General features: G+C 37.5%; 1 protein-coding gene across 1 annotated transcript in view; it reads left to right on the plus strand.

Annotated features, from left to right (window-relative positions):
* Positions 1-16,501, plus strand: part of BARD1 (BRCA1 associated RING domain 1) — a 34,670-nt gene that overhangs the window by 5,051 nt on the left and 13,118 nt on the right. The window contains exons 3-6 of the mRNA XM_087706257.1: positions 2,306-2,451; positions 7,128-7,690; positions 15,178-15,258; positions 15,960-16,132. Coding sequence (XP_087562383.1) covers positions 2,306-2,451; positions 7,128-7,690; positions 15,178-15,258; positions 15,960-16,132 — 963 coding nt within the window. The remainder of the gene's footprint in view (positions 1-2,305; positions 2,452-7,127; positions 7,691-15,177; positions 15,259-15,959; positions 16,133-16,501) is intronic.

The raw sequence follows: 16,501 nt of genomic DNA on the forward strand, positions 1-16,501 counted from the left end.
TTAAAGTCCACGATTCTAGTTTGACTTTGTTCTACTATGTGTGTTTGCATAATGTTGAATTCCAATATTGCATGATCATTTGCTCCCAAGGTTCCTATAGCTTCAACATCTTCTATCATTTTCTCTCTGTTAGTGAGAATTAAGTCCATAATGGCTGATCCCCTTGTTCCCCTCTCTACCTTTTGGGAAACAAAGTTGTGTGCTAGGTTTGTTAGGAACCTGTTGGATCTTCCACTTGGTGCAGAGTTTGTTTCCCAGTTGATGTCAGGGTAGTTAAAATCTCCCATTACTATTGTGGTGTGTTTCCTACATAGTTAGCTGACTAGCAAAAAGTTCATCTACTTCATCTGTTTGGTTGGGTGGCCCGTAGTATAGACCTATGGCAATGTCATTCTCCCCCCCCCCCCCACTTTAATATTGACCCAAATGCATGCAAGATAATGTTCATCATTGTTGTGCTCTATTTCTGTAGATATGTAGTTATTTCTTATATATAATGCAACTCCACCTCCTCTTTTATTTGGTCTATTTCTTTTAAATAATTTAAATCCTTCTAGCTGTGTGTTCCATTTGTGGGTTTCATCCCACCAAGTTTCTGTAATGGCAATAATATCGTATCTGTCCTCTTTTACTTGAATTTCTAATTCACCCTGTTTATTCCTCATATTCTGTGCATTGGTGTATAGACATTTGAGTCCATTTTGATTGACCCTGTGTTTACTGTCTACATAACCTGTGTTATGCCTGACTGCCCCTATTTTCTTGCCACTTGTATGATTCATGCACATGGTATGGCAATCACTATTAAATGCTTGGTTTTGCTTGACAGCAGGGCTGATAATCTTCCCGCAGAAACATCTATGTTACATTCACTGATAACCCTATGAATTTTAGATTGCTGGGGACAGAAATGTTCTGTATCTATTCATTCTCTGTCCCCACTGTTCAGTTTAAATGTTTATCCGGAAAATCTGTGAATTTAATGCCAAGTAACCCAGTCCTGTTCTTGGATGGATGCAAGCCATCTCTTTCGTACAGCTTTTCATTGGACCAGACATCATGACTAATAAAACCAAAGCCTTCCCTTTTACACCACTCCTTTAGCTACATATTAAACTCCGCTACACGCTGGTTCATACCCCAAGCTCTGGAAATCATTCTGCACAGAAGGTACATCTTTTTGGGATAGATCATTTGTGCCAAGATGTATAATAGCATCAACATCACAGTCCTTACTTGCATTCTTGACTATCTTAAGAATACGCCTCTTGTCTCTGCTGGCAGTCGCACCTGGCAGACACCTGACCTCTTTTAAAACCTCCATATCCTTTCCTAAATTTACATCCCTTACAATTGAATCACCAACCAAAAGGTGACTTCTCTTTTTGGATACCGTGCTCTTCTTGTGCGACTGATGTGTGATACCTGGGTCCCCATTTCGCCTTTCCAAAGAAAGTTATTCATTTTGGACCACGATCTCCTGCTTATTTGAGTCATCGTTATCACAACAACCTTGACCTGTCTCTTTAGTGTCCCCATTAGGGTCAGCAAGGGCGCTGTATCTGTTATGCTGGGTCACAGCAAAAGCTTTGTGTTTATGGTTCACAGCTCTCACCCTGCCAGATCCCGCAGTTGTCCAGACTGATCTTCTCCTGCGGGATCTTTGGGGTAGGGGGGGCTGATAGTGTGGCATCTCTTGAGATGATATATGTTTGATACATTATAACCATAGTTAAATACTGAGCAATACGAAATGAATCCAGTTTCCTAACCTGTTAGCAGCTGAGTCAACATTGTTTATAATGATATGAAGTATCAGAAATAGAATTTCGGAGAACCTTGTCTGATTTGTTTAGACTACAGTGAGTTTCCTATTTGAATCATGGATTTTAATTATCATTAACTGATTCATATAAACATAAGCAAGTATGAAGCTAGCTTTTTTGAAATTTTTGGTTATGGATAGCCTCAGTTAATCCTGCTAACACAGAAAGATAAAACTTATAGTCCAGAAAGTGGGAGCATGCAAAAGTTAATGCCACTGTCTTTTTTCTCTATAATTTTTCTTACTTGTGCATTTTGTTCTAAATTACACTTTAGTGTGATGTATGAACATAGACTGTGTATCAAACTATTAACTTATACAAGCTATCAGTGACGACTTCAGCATTTTAAGTGTACTGTAAACAATTGTCTTGTTCTTATGCATTTCTAAGATAAAGACCTCTTCAACCATGTGTTAGAAATAGTTGTTTGTTATCCAGGTGTAGTTTTCCCCACATGAAATCATATTTATATTTTTCAGAACTTGTGTAGGCAATTGTGTTGGCGCAGCTTGCCCAATATGTCAGGTGCCAATCATTAAACAGGATGTGAAAATAAACAGGAAACTGGACAACATCATCAAACTCTACAGCAAATTGCAAACTCTGCAGGACAAGGCCTTCTCAGGTAAATGAAATAATCCTTTTTGAAACCTGGAATTATGTAGCTTGAAAGAACAAAAACTCTTCTCCACTATACATTTAAAATGGAGTGTAATTAATATACATTTTGGTGTCATTTTTGTATAACTGGTCATTTTTGGTGCTGCTGCTGTTATTATTATTGTTATCCTTGGGATGGTGACAGTGTTTGATGGAGGCATTCCTTCTTTTTAGAGGGAGGCATCAGAATTTCATTTTAATATGTGTTGTTGTGCATATAGGTAAATAACAATAAACCTTATCTTTTCATCTCATTTTATCTAACTAAAATCTTATTGGTCTGATGCTTTCTAACATTTTCCCTTCTGAAAATGTGTAGACAACTGTATCGGCACAGCTTGCCCAATATGTGGGAAGAATGAAGTGGCAGAAACCCTGGCATTCACTAGGAGTTCGACCCCTACAAATAAATACCAGCATTCTGAAAGGCTCAGAATGCTGGTGTTCACCGGCATCTTTGCCAGATTTGAGGTTGTTCATCCAGTGTGTGGCACAGGGGTGAGGGGAAATCCCTTGGTGCACTGGGGAAACAGACCTCAAATCCAACATCCCTCACTTGCAAACTTCCCTGTCGGCGTCCACATTGACTTTTGAGGTAAGTCAGTGGTTCCCAAACTAGGCAACTTTAAAACTTGTGGACTTCAACTCCCAGAATTCTCCAGCCAGCTCTGCTGGCTGGAGAATACTGGGAGTTGAAGTCCACAAGTCTTAAAGTTGCCGAGTTTGGGAACCACTGGGGTAAGTTACCAGAAGATTGCAAATGGCAATCACGTGATGGTACTTGGCACTTGGCAACTAGTCATAAATAAGAACAAATTACTAAAATGTGCCCAAAATGTGACCAGGGTAGTCCCCATCATGATACTGTACAAAGGCCAGAATTAAAGCACCTATTCCAAGATCATCTTGACTGTGGTCATTAAATGGCCAGTTGTAAGTCCAGGACTAGCTGTAAATTCTATGCTAATGTTATGATTATTGATCATGATCGTGATTACTAACAATTGTTCAAAAATTAATAAACCTTATTTTTCAAGAGTTGACTTTCATATACTAAACATGCTGCTTAGGTAAAGCTGAGACTAAACAGTATGGAAATAGGTATGTGTTCAAATACATTGTCTATCATTTGTATCTAGAATAAAATGGTGAATGCTGTTTTTTGAGCCCAAGGTGCATTTTGGAATGCAGGAAATCTTTGATTTATGATAGGCTGCTTAGCAACGATTAGGACAGGCCACCTCATTGTGGGGAATCTATTTGTGTTATTCTGCCACGTGGCCCAGCAATGGAATAGCTTGTACCTCCTTCTGCACCCCAATTTGAGTTCTGGAGAACTTCCAAAAGATTAACAATCAATAGCAGGGGTGGAGAGAAGGCCCAAGCGACAGGATCCGAAAGGGTGGAAAACAGAGCATGTGGTTGGTTTTTCAGGTGGGATGGGGAAGTATTGGAAGAGTAGAGAGTGGGCTTGTGTCTGCATTAGGGTCTCCCCCACCCCTGAGGCACTCATATTCCACTCAATATTCATTTAACGAATACATAGAAGAGAGCAGAGATGGGGACACAATATGTGAAGCAGTTCATTTAAACACCGCCACCCCCAAAATCCGCCCACAATGGGGCGACTCCATTACGATTTCCTGCCTTGTTTTCGTTGACTGTTTTCCCATCATCCAGCTCATGCCAGTTGGTGCAATAAGAGCTACAAGGTGAAGAATAGACCTGGGGAGGACAGACAACACAGCGTGGCATGATAAGATGCTAAGAAGAACAGAACGAGGGGAAGTAGCAAAAACATTGAAAATCATGTTTGAGAAAAAAGTAAAGCCACTCATTTTATATTAATTAGCCTTCATTATCATCATGAACCTTGAACTTTGGTTTTAAGCATGTATTCCTAAAAGGCTTAATCCAAAGATAACGAGAAATAAATTCTTGACTTCTTCTGAACAGCTAACGCCAAAAGATTCTCCTGAGACAGATCAAACCATACTTTCTGGATATAGTACTTTATGGAGCGAAATATGTATAATTAATAGACAGATACAAAAATTTTGATCTCGTTGAAAACTTCTTTCCATTCCCATTGTGCAGCAGCTTAATAACTAAATATACTGTAATTTGTCATTTCAGGCAATAAACTTGAATCCATTAGCACAAAGCTTGTCCTTTAACCCCCCCCCCCCTTGACAAGGGGAAAAAATTGCAGCCTAGTTTCTTTAGTCAAAGATTAATATGATACTTGTGAAGTGTTATTTTTAATATATTTACTATACAGGTTCATTGTAATGGAGCCTAAAATTGCAACCATAAGTCATTGTTAAGGGGGTCACTACACACCTTGTTTACTTCTCTGCAGAAGTTGTTAAGCAAACCCATTTTAGCCAGTAGGAATTTTTTGGCAGAAACTGGAAGTAATTGCTATTTTCAGGCAAAAAAAAAGAGGTAATCAATCATGACCAAAGGGTGGTATAAGTGGCAGTAAATGTGGGCTGGTTGCCAAGCGCCCAAATCATGGCTGCAAGGGGGTGGCCATCAGAATTTCAAAAATGGGTTGTAAGTAGCTTGTGGAAAGGTCCTTTGTAACTTTGTATGGTGGCTAAGTGGCCAGTCATACGTTGAGTACTATTTGTAAACATAATTCACTAATGGCTAAAATATTACTGTGCAGGCTCTCTGCATTTGGTTCATTTTGATGAAGAATGGCAATATTTGCCTGTACAAATACAAGCAGTTAAAAATAAAGTTGACAGCTACCTCCTTCCTTTTTCCTGGAGATGAATATTTATATCCAGGTAAATATTTTGCAATTACAGTAATATTATGAGGAGTAAATGCCACCTATAGAATTCTCGTTTCTAAGCTTGTTGGCAATCTGCCTTCACAGATTGTGTTGCTGCAATAGAAGATTACTTAAACTTTTTCTAGTGACAGAACAATCTTATTTTGTTTCTGTTTTGTTCTACCCAGAGCTTCCAGCCAGTTCTTTAATAGGCCTAACTAAAGTACAAATGAAATATTTCAACATTAATTGGTCATCATTGCTTTAGGCTATATTAATAACTTATGCTTGCAACTTGCTTTATCAACAAATATTCAGTGTAATATATTAAATTTTATGTAGGATGTTATGAAAGTTACAACTTTATGCCCTACATTCTATTTACTCTACAAATTTAGTTTGCACATACTGCCCTTGAGACACAAATCACCGAGATTTTCACCCATTAAAATAAAATACCTACAATAGAAAATAAGACAATAAGATTTTAATAAGAGCTGTTGAGTACAATTCATTAAGAGAAGCCAAGGGGCATTTTAGTTTGATTATAGTGATTCTGATCTTTCTTTTAAATTGAATGTGTATATATTTATTCCTCTGGTTACATTAACTTGTTAATAAAATATCCTAAAAATATATAATTGGGATTTTAATGCAGAGTGGTGTAAGTAATGTTAAATTCAGTTGGTCTCAATGAATTCGAAATTTTAAAATAATTACATATTTCAATTTGTATACCATATCCCAGTATGCTAAGTAACTAAAATTTTCCATAGTATAATGTCCTTGTCTTTCACTTTTTAAAAATGTTTTGTATTAGGCAAGATACTTTATATAATGTTTGAACTTCTATAGTTTATAGCAACAGATGCATAATAATCTTAAAGGTTTGTAAATCCATTTGAGTTTTCAGTATTTCTACACAAAGAAGACCTAAGATGTGATCTGTTCTCCACCTGTCCTAAAACTAGATAGAGAACATGTACCACGAATGTTCAAAGGTGACATTGAGACAGGTGTGCATGGTATTGTAGATATCATGGGGACTATTGTATTTATGGAAAAGTTTATACTGCTGGGCACATTGAGTGAAAGAAGTGACTGACAGCTCACGAGAGGTATGGAGTACTGGAAGCTACAGAATGTCCCTGGAAGAATTGCATAAGGTGGTGAGTTAAACTGAACAGAGTATAATATAACACATTCTAAATATGAGTTCTCTGCAGAAATGCTTAATGCTGCATTTACAGTTAAAAACAGTGGTCCTCACAGCTCACCAGATGGCTGGTGGCAAACAAACATTCCAAACATGGCTGTGACTGTACAGGTGAAGTGAGATATTTTTCTTGGACCTGCTTGGATAGACTCGGACTGAACTCATTTTCTGTAGGTAAAGAATGTTTCTACTACTGAACTCTGTTCCTTTGTTTTGAGGCAAATCTTAACATAATGGCAACATGTTTTCTGCAAATCTGAAAGTTATCTCAGTAGACGGAGGAAGAACAGGATGTACTGTACTACGAGTAACCCTAATACTCATCTCCATAGTGTTGAATTGTGATATAACTTTCCATGGAAACTAGCGCTCTCTATATGTGGGACTCTTCTGATTTTTTGCAGAATTTTGGGTCAGATATTATACCCAAACATGATAAGAAACTGTGGAGAAATTCGAAGGAAATGTTTATGTACAAAAAGCATGACAGGCTTTTGGAATGGAAAAAGCATTTAATCATAACTGCAGCCTTAAGTGAAACAGTGCAGATAGAAATAATCCCACCCATAAGAGTTAATATTGTTATAGTGTACATAAAACTGAATGTTTTTTTCTTCCTTCCTTCCGTTTCCTTGTTCAGAGTGTGAAGATAACTCGCCTGCTTTGGGAAAGAAAGTTGGAGAGGCAGAAACTAAAAGGAAACAAATCAAAATGACTTTCAGTCCTCGCAGTAGGAGGATGAAATTCACCCTGAAGACCAGCCCAAAGAAATTAGAGCAGCTGAAGGAATCTGTCAAGGACAGGGAGTCTTGTAACTTAGCCTCCATCTATGACTTCGTTTCTTCACCTCCTCACGAGAAGCCTTTCAGAGAGGAACAGACACCTAAATGTCACAAAGCAGAAGAGGGGACTGTCCGCCGGAAGTCACGATTGCTGAAAAAGGCCTCCCAGCAGCCGCCCGGGAATTCTGTGGCGGCCTTTCCCATGACGGACTCTACAGTTTCTTCCCCATCTCTGCCATTTCCTGGAATAACATCTCCCCGAAGGAACTTGGAAGACTTCGCATGTGCCAGTGATCCAGAACATCCAAAAGTGTCCAGAAGTTGTGAAGAAAGGGAGGCATTCCTCAAGAAATTTCCCAAAAACTTATCAGCCAAGAGAAACCATAAAGGGGAGACTTTACTCCATACTACTTCTATTGAGGTAAATTAACCTCTTCTCTGGAATATTTATTCTCAATAAAATAACATTTTTTTTCTATTTCGCTATTACAGAAGAGTTAGAGATATTTCTAAATCATTTAGTTCATACAGCAGAGTCTACATCCTTTATTTTCCAGAGGTACTGCATTATATACAGTACCTACATATATATTATGTATGTGCTTTTTTTGGTGTTCTGTGGATATTGTAATCATGAAAAGAAATGCTATTCAGCATTAGGAATGCCTGTTTCAATCACTAGAAGATAGCGATAGTACTTAGGCTTCCCAGTGCTTTACAACCCTCTCTAAGCGGTTTACAGAGTCATCCTATTGTCTCTAACAATCTGGGTCCTCATGTTACTGACCTCAGAAGGATGGAAGGCTGAGCCAACCGTGAGCCTGGTGAGATCTGAACTGCCAAATTGCAGTCAGCCGGCAGTCAGCAGAAGTCTGCAATACTGCATTCTAACCACTGCGCCACCTCGGCTCTTCAGATGCTTATTACTTGTTCTTGTGCGTTGTAAAAATTTGCATAACCTTGGGGTCAGTGTGTGTGTATAGAAGCAATCCTAATTAAAATGTTCAATTGTCATTCCCTACAGAAAAAAATTCTTTTTACCAATTCCTGAAGGCAAAAGATTGGGCACTAATCTGTTCTTACAGGATACCAAAATATTGCCAATGAGAAGGATGCTCTCCCCTTGGTTTGATCTGTTGTTCCCATAAGCATTACAAGTCCAGGAAAATGCCAAATTGCATATCAGTTTGAAAAAATAAAAATGGAGCATTTTCAAGATTATCAAACTGGAATTTTGTGTAACCAAATATGTTTCTTTTAATTGGAAATAGAATCTATTTGTTATTGCATATAAATTCCTTAGCGAAATAATAGATTTTTAATTATTCATAATTATATGATGAAGATGCATCAACTTAGATGGAATTATTGTTTTGGTTAATTGAAGTCAGCATTCTAAAATCATTAAAATGCCACAAGAAAACAACCCCTGGACTTTTTTCCACAGAGTTATTTATAAAGAGAGAGACTGAAGTACTATAGATAGTCTAGAAAACCATTTGGTACAGCAGCTTTCTTTTAATGAAAATCTGTTTCCTCCAGATTTTCAATATAATCATACTTTGAATAAAAATATACAGGTAGTCCTCGACTTAAGACCACAATTGAGCCTAAAATTTATGTTGCTAAGTGAAACATTTGTTAAGTGAATTTTGCCCCATTTTATAACCTTTCAAATCACGGTTGTTAAGTGAATTACTGCAGTTGTTAAGTTAGTATGCAGGTTATTAAGTGAATCCGGCTTCTCCATTGACTTTGCTTGTCAGAGGATTGCAAAAGGTGATCCCGTGACCCTGGGACACAGCAGAGATCATAAATATGATCCAGTTGCCAAAGGTCTGAATTTTTGTCACGTGGCCACAGGGAGGCTGCAAAGGATGTAACTGAAAATTGGTCATAAGTCACTTTTTCCACTGCTGTTGTAACTTTGAACAGTCACAAAAGAGCTGTTGTAAGTCGAGGACTACATGTAATGGCGGAAGGGAGAAACGTGAGCAGTCGCATTATTTTTCTAATACTTTATTTTTTGGAAGAAAATTCACATAAAGCTAGGTAATGTATTTGTTTTTCAACTATGCTAGATAAGAAAAATGAAGGAGACGTTCTAGGTAATGTATTCTTGGCTCTTCCTGTGTGACTCCAGCCTAGACAAACATTCACGCTTTCTAATCTGTGAAAAAGGGTAGAAACCGTGTACACTTGTTGAACTAAATGGAAAGAAACACGCATACATTTTCTCCTTTAAATACAGGTTGACAATCATAGCTGAGCAATTTCACTCTACTGCTTTGCTCACTGTCACTGGTTAAATATAAATGTTCCTTCTACAATGTCAAAGGAACCACAATTGTTTCATATTGTGCATAAGAGGAAAATGCTAACGGGCTTCCTTGGGACATACCTATGGAAAGTATTTGGAGAGATTTCCTTATCTATTCTGGAAGTCTGCTCTCAGCAACAGCTGCCCATTGTCTACCTCTTGCTTCCTGCTTCTGCTCTTTCCTGTATCAGATGGGACAAGGACGAGCTCCATATACATTTTATTATACTCTTAAAATATTGTGGTGGCTCAGTGGTTAGAATGCAGGATTGCAGAGTAATTCTTGGTTCACCGTCAGGAGATTAATTCTGAACAGGTCAAGGTTGACTCAGCCCTCTATCCCAGTGTTTCTCAACCTTGGCCACTTGAAGATGTCCGGACTTCAACTCCCAGAATTCCCCAGCCAGCATTCGCTGGCTGGGGAATTCTGGGAGTTGAAGTCCGGACATCTTCAAGTTGCTAAGGTTGAGAAACACTGCTCTATCCTTCTGAGGTCAGTAATAGGAGCACCCAGATTGTCGGGAACAATATGCTGACTCTGTAAAGCGCTTAGAGGGGGCTGTAAATCACGGTGAAACGATATATGAGTCTAAGTGCTATTGCTATTCTCAATAACAAGGGGCAGAATGTTACCCTGTTCAGGTAAGAATACTGAGGATAACAGAGTTGGCAAGAAAGCTCAAGGATGATGGGAATAAAGAGGAATCTTAAAGATAGCCTTATTCATTTCTAAGTTCCCTCATTGCTAGTCTTCAATCGGATGATTTTATAAATGAACAAAATCTTGCTATTTTATGGAATCGTAAGGCTGGAAGGGATCTTGGAAGTCTTCTGACTTCAAATCCCTGCCCAAGGAAGAAGTCCTCATACCTTCTGGGGCAAATGGCTGTCCAGTCTTTTCTTGAAGGCCTCCAGCGATGAAGCATCCACAGCTCTGGGATGTCCCAAAGGTGCTTTTCTAAAAGGCAACTGGATTTTCTTGGTTTTTCCCTGAAAATGTTTAAACTTCTCATTGTCCGTCCATTTGCCTTTTGGAAAGGCACTTTTGAGGCCACCATGGCCTAGAAGACTGAGAATCTCCATAGATAATCACTAATCGCCCTCCTACGGCTTTGTTTCTTCAGGGTACCTAGTGGGCTCCTCTGTCTGAGCTACTTTTCTTCCTGTCACTGGAGCACTTGATAAGGACCCTGCTCCAGGTGCCCGTGTGTTTTCTTCCAGGGAGAGGACATGAAATCAATGGTTCACCTCCAGTGCCAGGGACAATCGTCTGGGCTTTTCTATCCTCTGAATGACATGTTGCCATCAGTCTTCCTATGGGGCTTCCTTTTCCTTTGTAGTTGTTTTTTCCTAGTTGCATTTAGTTTGAAAACCTCTATCTGCCTTTCCAAGATATTCCTCACTTTCATGGATGAGCCTCAGTGGCCGCTAGACCTTTCCCCTCCAGGAATCTGATCAGTTTACACTTATGTGCACTATGTGTCATTTGAGCTCCTCTCAAGTAGGAATACGAACACAGCACGTATCTCCAATTTTGTTTTGAATAAGCAACTTGACTCTTTGGAATTCTAAAGCCCTTTCTCATGGGATGTTTAGAAGTGAAATTCAAGGAACCAATTCCCTCAAATTGCAAGGTATTCTCTCTGGGGATCAGTTGCATAATGGGTTGAAATTCCTTTCTCCTAGTTCTTTCCAAAGAGGGATTGGAGTGGCGCCAAATAAAGCTGGGGTTGCACCTCCTATAAATCCTTTTCTCAGACATGCAGATATTGCCAAAGCCAAGTCAAAAATTCCAAGACTCTTATACTAGCCTAAATAGGTTATGTCTGCACATATGTATAGACCAGATGGGAGCAGCATCTGGAAATGGACATGGTTACTTTAGCAATTTTGAAAATTTGCATAGCCCTAATCTTAATCAGCCAAAATGAGGCCAGCTAAATTGATAGGCTGCTGAACCCACCCTTCAGATGGGGAGTACTTTATGGAGGAAATTAGGATTTTTGTTTGCTCTAGTTCCCACTGGATATTCATTGGAAATTAATTACAGCTGCCCTTAGTCCAAGTATCTTGTCTGAAGGGAGTTTAAATGTGATAGGAATTCATTCTTCCCTCTTTAGTCTTTTCTGGATTCCCTTGTTCTTGCTGGAAGACTGATCAAGCATTTCTGCTAGCATATCATTGGCGAAATTGGCATGTAGTTTCTTTTTGAATAGTTGATTTTATTTATTGTCAGATTTTACAATGCGTGACCCTTTGTTAGACACACCACAATAATATCAATTAACAATTGTTGAGGCTGCCAAAAGAGCAAGAATCAGAACTTTGTTTTTCCCTTGACACCTGAAGCAGAAAAAGGAAGTAGGGAAGAAGGCGCCCTTGTTAATTCCTTAATTTTTTAAAATAACCTTTTCCTTGTGAACATGGAAAAGAAAACGGATATAAGTATACAGTAAGTATTTGTATAGTATTTGTATTTTATTTATTAAATTTATATGTCACCCGTCCAAGTGTAGCAACTCTGGGCTACTTAAAAATGGTAAAAAACATACATATAAAAGTTAAAATTAGTAAGGATTAAATAGAGGCTAAAAGCTAAGGAGACAGGCAATAATGGGAATGGAGTTTTCTTTCTTATCCTACCAAACACCCCTAGCATCCCCATCAGGGCCCCAAGGCAGCTGGCAGAGCCAGATTTGAAGACCCTTCCAGAAGACCATTTTATACAGCTATTCCAACTTTATATTAACCAGATTGCTAATTTTAATTTGTGGTTTTTTTTGTATATGTCGTTGTAAGCCTTTTAGCCTATTTCGATTTTAAGATTGTCTTTTAGCCAACATTTTTTTGTCTTCATGAACTGATATTGTCAATTTAGTTTTGAATATTTTGAATATTTGAATACCAATTCTCTTGTGCTGGTTAATGACCACGATAAAGTTAGGTAAGTAAGCTTTTACTATGTGTGACTCCTGGTTAATTTCTTAATTTTTTTAAATAATCTTTTACTTGTAAAAATGGAACAGAAAAAAAATGCCAAAGACTGATTTTAAAGTACAATAAACTCTTTCATGAGGGGATGGTGGTGGTGATTATTACTATCAACCTACATACCCCACCCTAGGAATTGTAGACAGTGTACAAACTAAAGTATAAAAAAGCAAGTACACAGAGGCTTAACAAAAACTAGAGGGAAAAACTCTCTTGAAAGGTCTGGAATTAGCTGAAAGGAAAAGTTTCCTGTTTTGTCCCATTTCCCACCCAGACACGGATTGTTCCATTTGGATTGCAGTATTAAGTAGCTGTAACTATTTTCTGAATTTCTTATCTAATTAAACTTGTCAGTGTAATAGAAGCAGTCTCGTGGGACTGTAAATGGAAAATACATTTAATTCTTCTGCGACTTCGTTAATTATCAGATAAATCTATACTGTTTTCATTACTATGTAGGACTTAATACACCAAACTTAATGAAAATTAAATGAGTTCAACTTTTGGGTTGTTTTAAGAGACTGTTAAAAGCATTTAAAATTAAATATGTGTATTTCAGATCAATCTTAATTGAAATTGCAGGGTGGTCTTTCCTATTTTACAGCTTTGACACTCTTAGTAAGTATCCTGAAAGAACATTGGTTCAGAAAAAGTTTGATGAGTTTACAGTTAATTGAACAAATGCAGCCATTTGGGTGGTAAACTGGAATCATGTTTTTATTACTCATTAAAAGTAAAAAGAAAGACAAAATCTCTGTTCTTGCAAACATGCCATGCACTCCTGAGTTTTTGGAAAAAAAAATCGTCTACTTTATGTAAGTGTACATAAATGTATACAAAGCTTATGTTTCATATTGATACCCTGAATGGGACCGTGGGGCAACCGTACCAAAAGTTAGCTCTAAAATGTTCTAAAACTAGGTAAAGCAAAGGAACTATGGGTAAAGTTACTGCTAACACACTCCTGTTGATTTACTAGTTTAAAAAAGCAGTAAACAGCTTTTTGATTGATCATTTTGCTTTTCAGTTTTATGCTTCTTGATACACAAAGGCTGAGTATCTTATAACAGATCATTTAGTGACTGTTCAAAGTTACAACAGCACTAAAAAAAAGTGACTTAAGACCATTTTTACGACATTTACCACTGTTGCAGCATCCCCATGGTTCCCATGATCAAAATTCAGACTCATATTTATGACAGCTACACTGTCCCGGGGTCATGTGATCACCTTTTGTGACCTCTGACATGCAAAGTTAATGGGAAGTCAGATTCACTTAAAATGTGTTACTAACTTAACTGCAGTGACTCTTTTGTGGCGAGAGAGGTCATAAAATTGGGCAAAATTCATTTAACTGTCTTACTTAGCAGACATTTTAATAGTACATTCATTTTTACCATAGAAATTCTCCCCCAACAATGATAAAATGTAGCTTTCCCTTCTTAACCTGTCCTTCATTTCATTCCATACTTTCACATAGCTATTTCGAAATAACACACAATCATCATCATCACCATCATTCATATTAATCTTAATAATACCCAAATATTTTACGTTGTGAAGTGCATATCAATTTCACCTATTTAATAAATTTTCTCAGTTTAATGGGTCAGGATAGAAATAAGCATAATAAATAAGGGATAATTTAGCAAGAGTGTAACGCATATGTCTGCATTAATGATTGCTAGTCTTGTTTTGGGAATTGACAAGTAACTGTTACAAGGTAGACTGAATTCCGAGTGGAGACAGACCTGTGGTTGAAAATCAACACAGTTGTATGTGTTAGTGTTGCCACAGGTCTGTTAGCATGATTATAGTTAATTTGAGTAATCAAATTTTTATCATGTTTGTGGTACACAATTTTTATCCTAGACTTGCATTCTTTTACCATCATTTTTTCAATTCATAAAATATTTCATAATGGAGAGAATATCTAATTTTAAAAGAGCAAGAAGGGGTTGTAACAATTGTATAGTTCTCTAGATGAGGGAAATAAGTCAAAGAATTCAGAAATCAGGATGGGCGGGGCTTGACGCCGCAACGATACAACATGCAGTCTTGGGTCTCCAGGACTGCTGTCGATATCTCTGTTTCTGGACGGTCCTTTTGGACCTAAACTGTTCTGAAGGAACAGTGATAGAGAAGAGCATGTCCTGCTGATCTCAGGGGCATCGCAAAGCCCCTGATTGATCCAGGAGAAAACTCTTTTTGCCAACTACAAGAGAAGTAACAAAAACGGCTGCCAAAAGGTTGGGACAAGCCTTCTGAAACAGAAGCAATACAGGAGTGTGTCAAATTGATGAGAAAAGATTTTATTATTAGAGAAGGGAAAACCCCAAAAAATTATTTAAAAAAAGAATTCAGAAATCAGAATATCAATTACCTATAATATATTTATCATTTAATATAAACAGTGATTTTTAAAAAATTGCATTTCTAAAAACTTTCATGTTTTACTTTATTCTGTTGGATATTTGATTTCCTCTTATCTTACTGATCTTCCTATTTTTTATTTTGGGTTTATAGATCTTCAATAAATTTAAATTGTTAACGTTTAATAAATTTTAGTGTTTTATGTTTTCATTTCCTTTTTCTAGGGTAATCTTTCTGCTGTTGAATGCTTGTTGAAAAAGGGAGCTGATCCCAACATTAAAGATTATGCTGGTTGGACACCGCTGGTAATTTAAATGGTTCATTCCTTCCATTCTTCCTTTGTTCTTTACCTCATTCTTGCTGAGACTGTGTGATACAGAGGACGATTTAGATGAACTCTTTCTCAGCTTGTCCTGAAAAAGGAAAAACTTCATTTGTTTAATAAACTCAAATAGTTTTGAGAGCCTCTTTCTCTTGCTTTTCCTGTTATTTGTTCCTGCCTTGTTCTTTCTGAATTAAGCTAGTTTCTTTCTTCAGGTGAATTTCTATTGCATTTTCAGATGCAAGAGAAATGGATTTTAAAAGTCTAAGCAGAATCTGAAAAGTGGTAAAATACATTATGGATAGTTACTTTGTGTTCATTTTTTTTCTGCCAGATGAAATTTAAACATAAGCTTTTTTCCTTTACTTACAGCAAAGATTCCTGGAATGATTAATTATACTTGCAAGCTATCTAGTAGTCCAGTGTTTCTCAACCTTAGCAACTTGAAGATGTCTGGACTTCAACTCCCAGAATTCGCTGGCTGGGGAATTCTGGGAGTTGAAGTCCGGACATCTTCAAGTTGCCAAGGTTGAGAAACACTGTAGTAGTCAGTATTGGTTGCAATAAATAAAAATCTGTAATTTAGGGGCATCAGTTTCCTGCTTTATCAAGCTTCAGTTTTTTGTTGAGCCAATTCTTATTTTGTCACTTCTATATTATTTTTTCCCCCCATTCAATATTTAGCATGAAGCCTGTAATCATGGGCATAAGCAGATAGTTGAATTACTGATAAGACACGGGGCACTGCTGAATGTGACTGGATATCAGAATGATATGCCACTTCACGATGCTGCCAGGAATGGACATAAGGAAATTGTGGAACTGCTGCTTTTGCATGGAGCTTCTCGAGACGCAGTGTGAGTAATTACGTGATAAATGTTTTGGAACCATTGAATAGAGTTTTTTTGCAAGCCCATATTCCCCCAAAATACCCTCTGGCATCTAATTTTTTGTTGATGGAACTTTTTTTATTTCTTTGGGGGAACCACATGACGCAAATCATTAGCCACCATCTGAATGGGCAATCAAAAGCTTATCACTACAGACAACAAGCCTCTTTAAGTTTACCCCAATATTTTAATTAGAATTTGCATACATATCTCTCTCATCCAAGGCAAAATGTCTGCTTTCTGTGCTTGTCTCCATTGTAATTTCAAGGTAAAGATGTTGTGTTTAACCAACACTGCCAATCTATAATGCATCGGTGCATTATAACCCTCCAGTTA

The sequence above is a fragment of the Thamnophis sirtalis genome, unplaced genomic scaffold, assembly GCF_051295495.1.
Source record: "Thamnophis sirtalis isolate CommonGarterSnake01/CBP01778 unplaced genomic scaffold, rThaSir2_p1.2 scaffold_1, whole genome shotgun sequence".
NCBI lineage: Eukaryota > Metazoa > Chordata > Lepidosauria > Squamata > Natricidae > Thamnophis > Thamnophis sirtalis.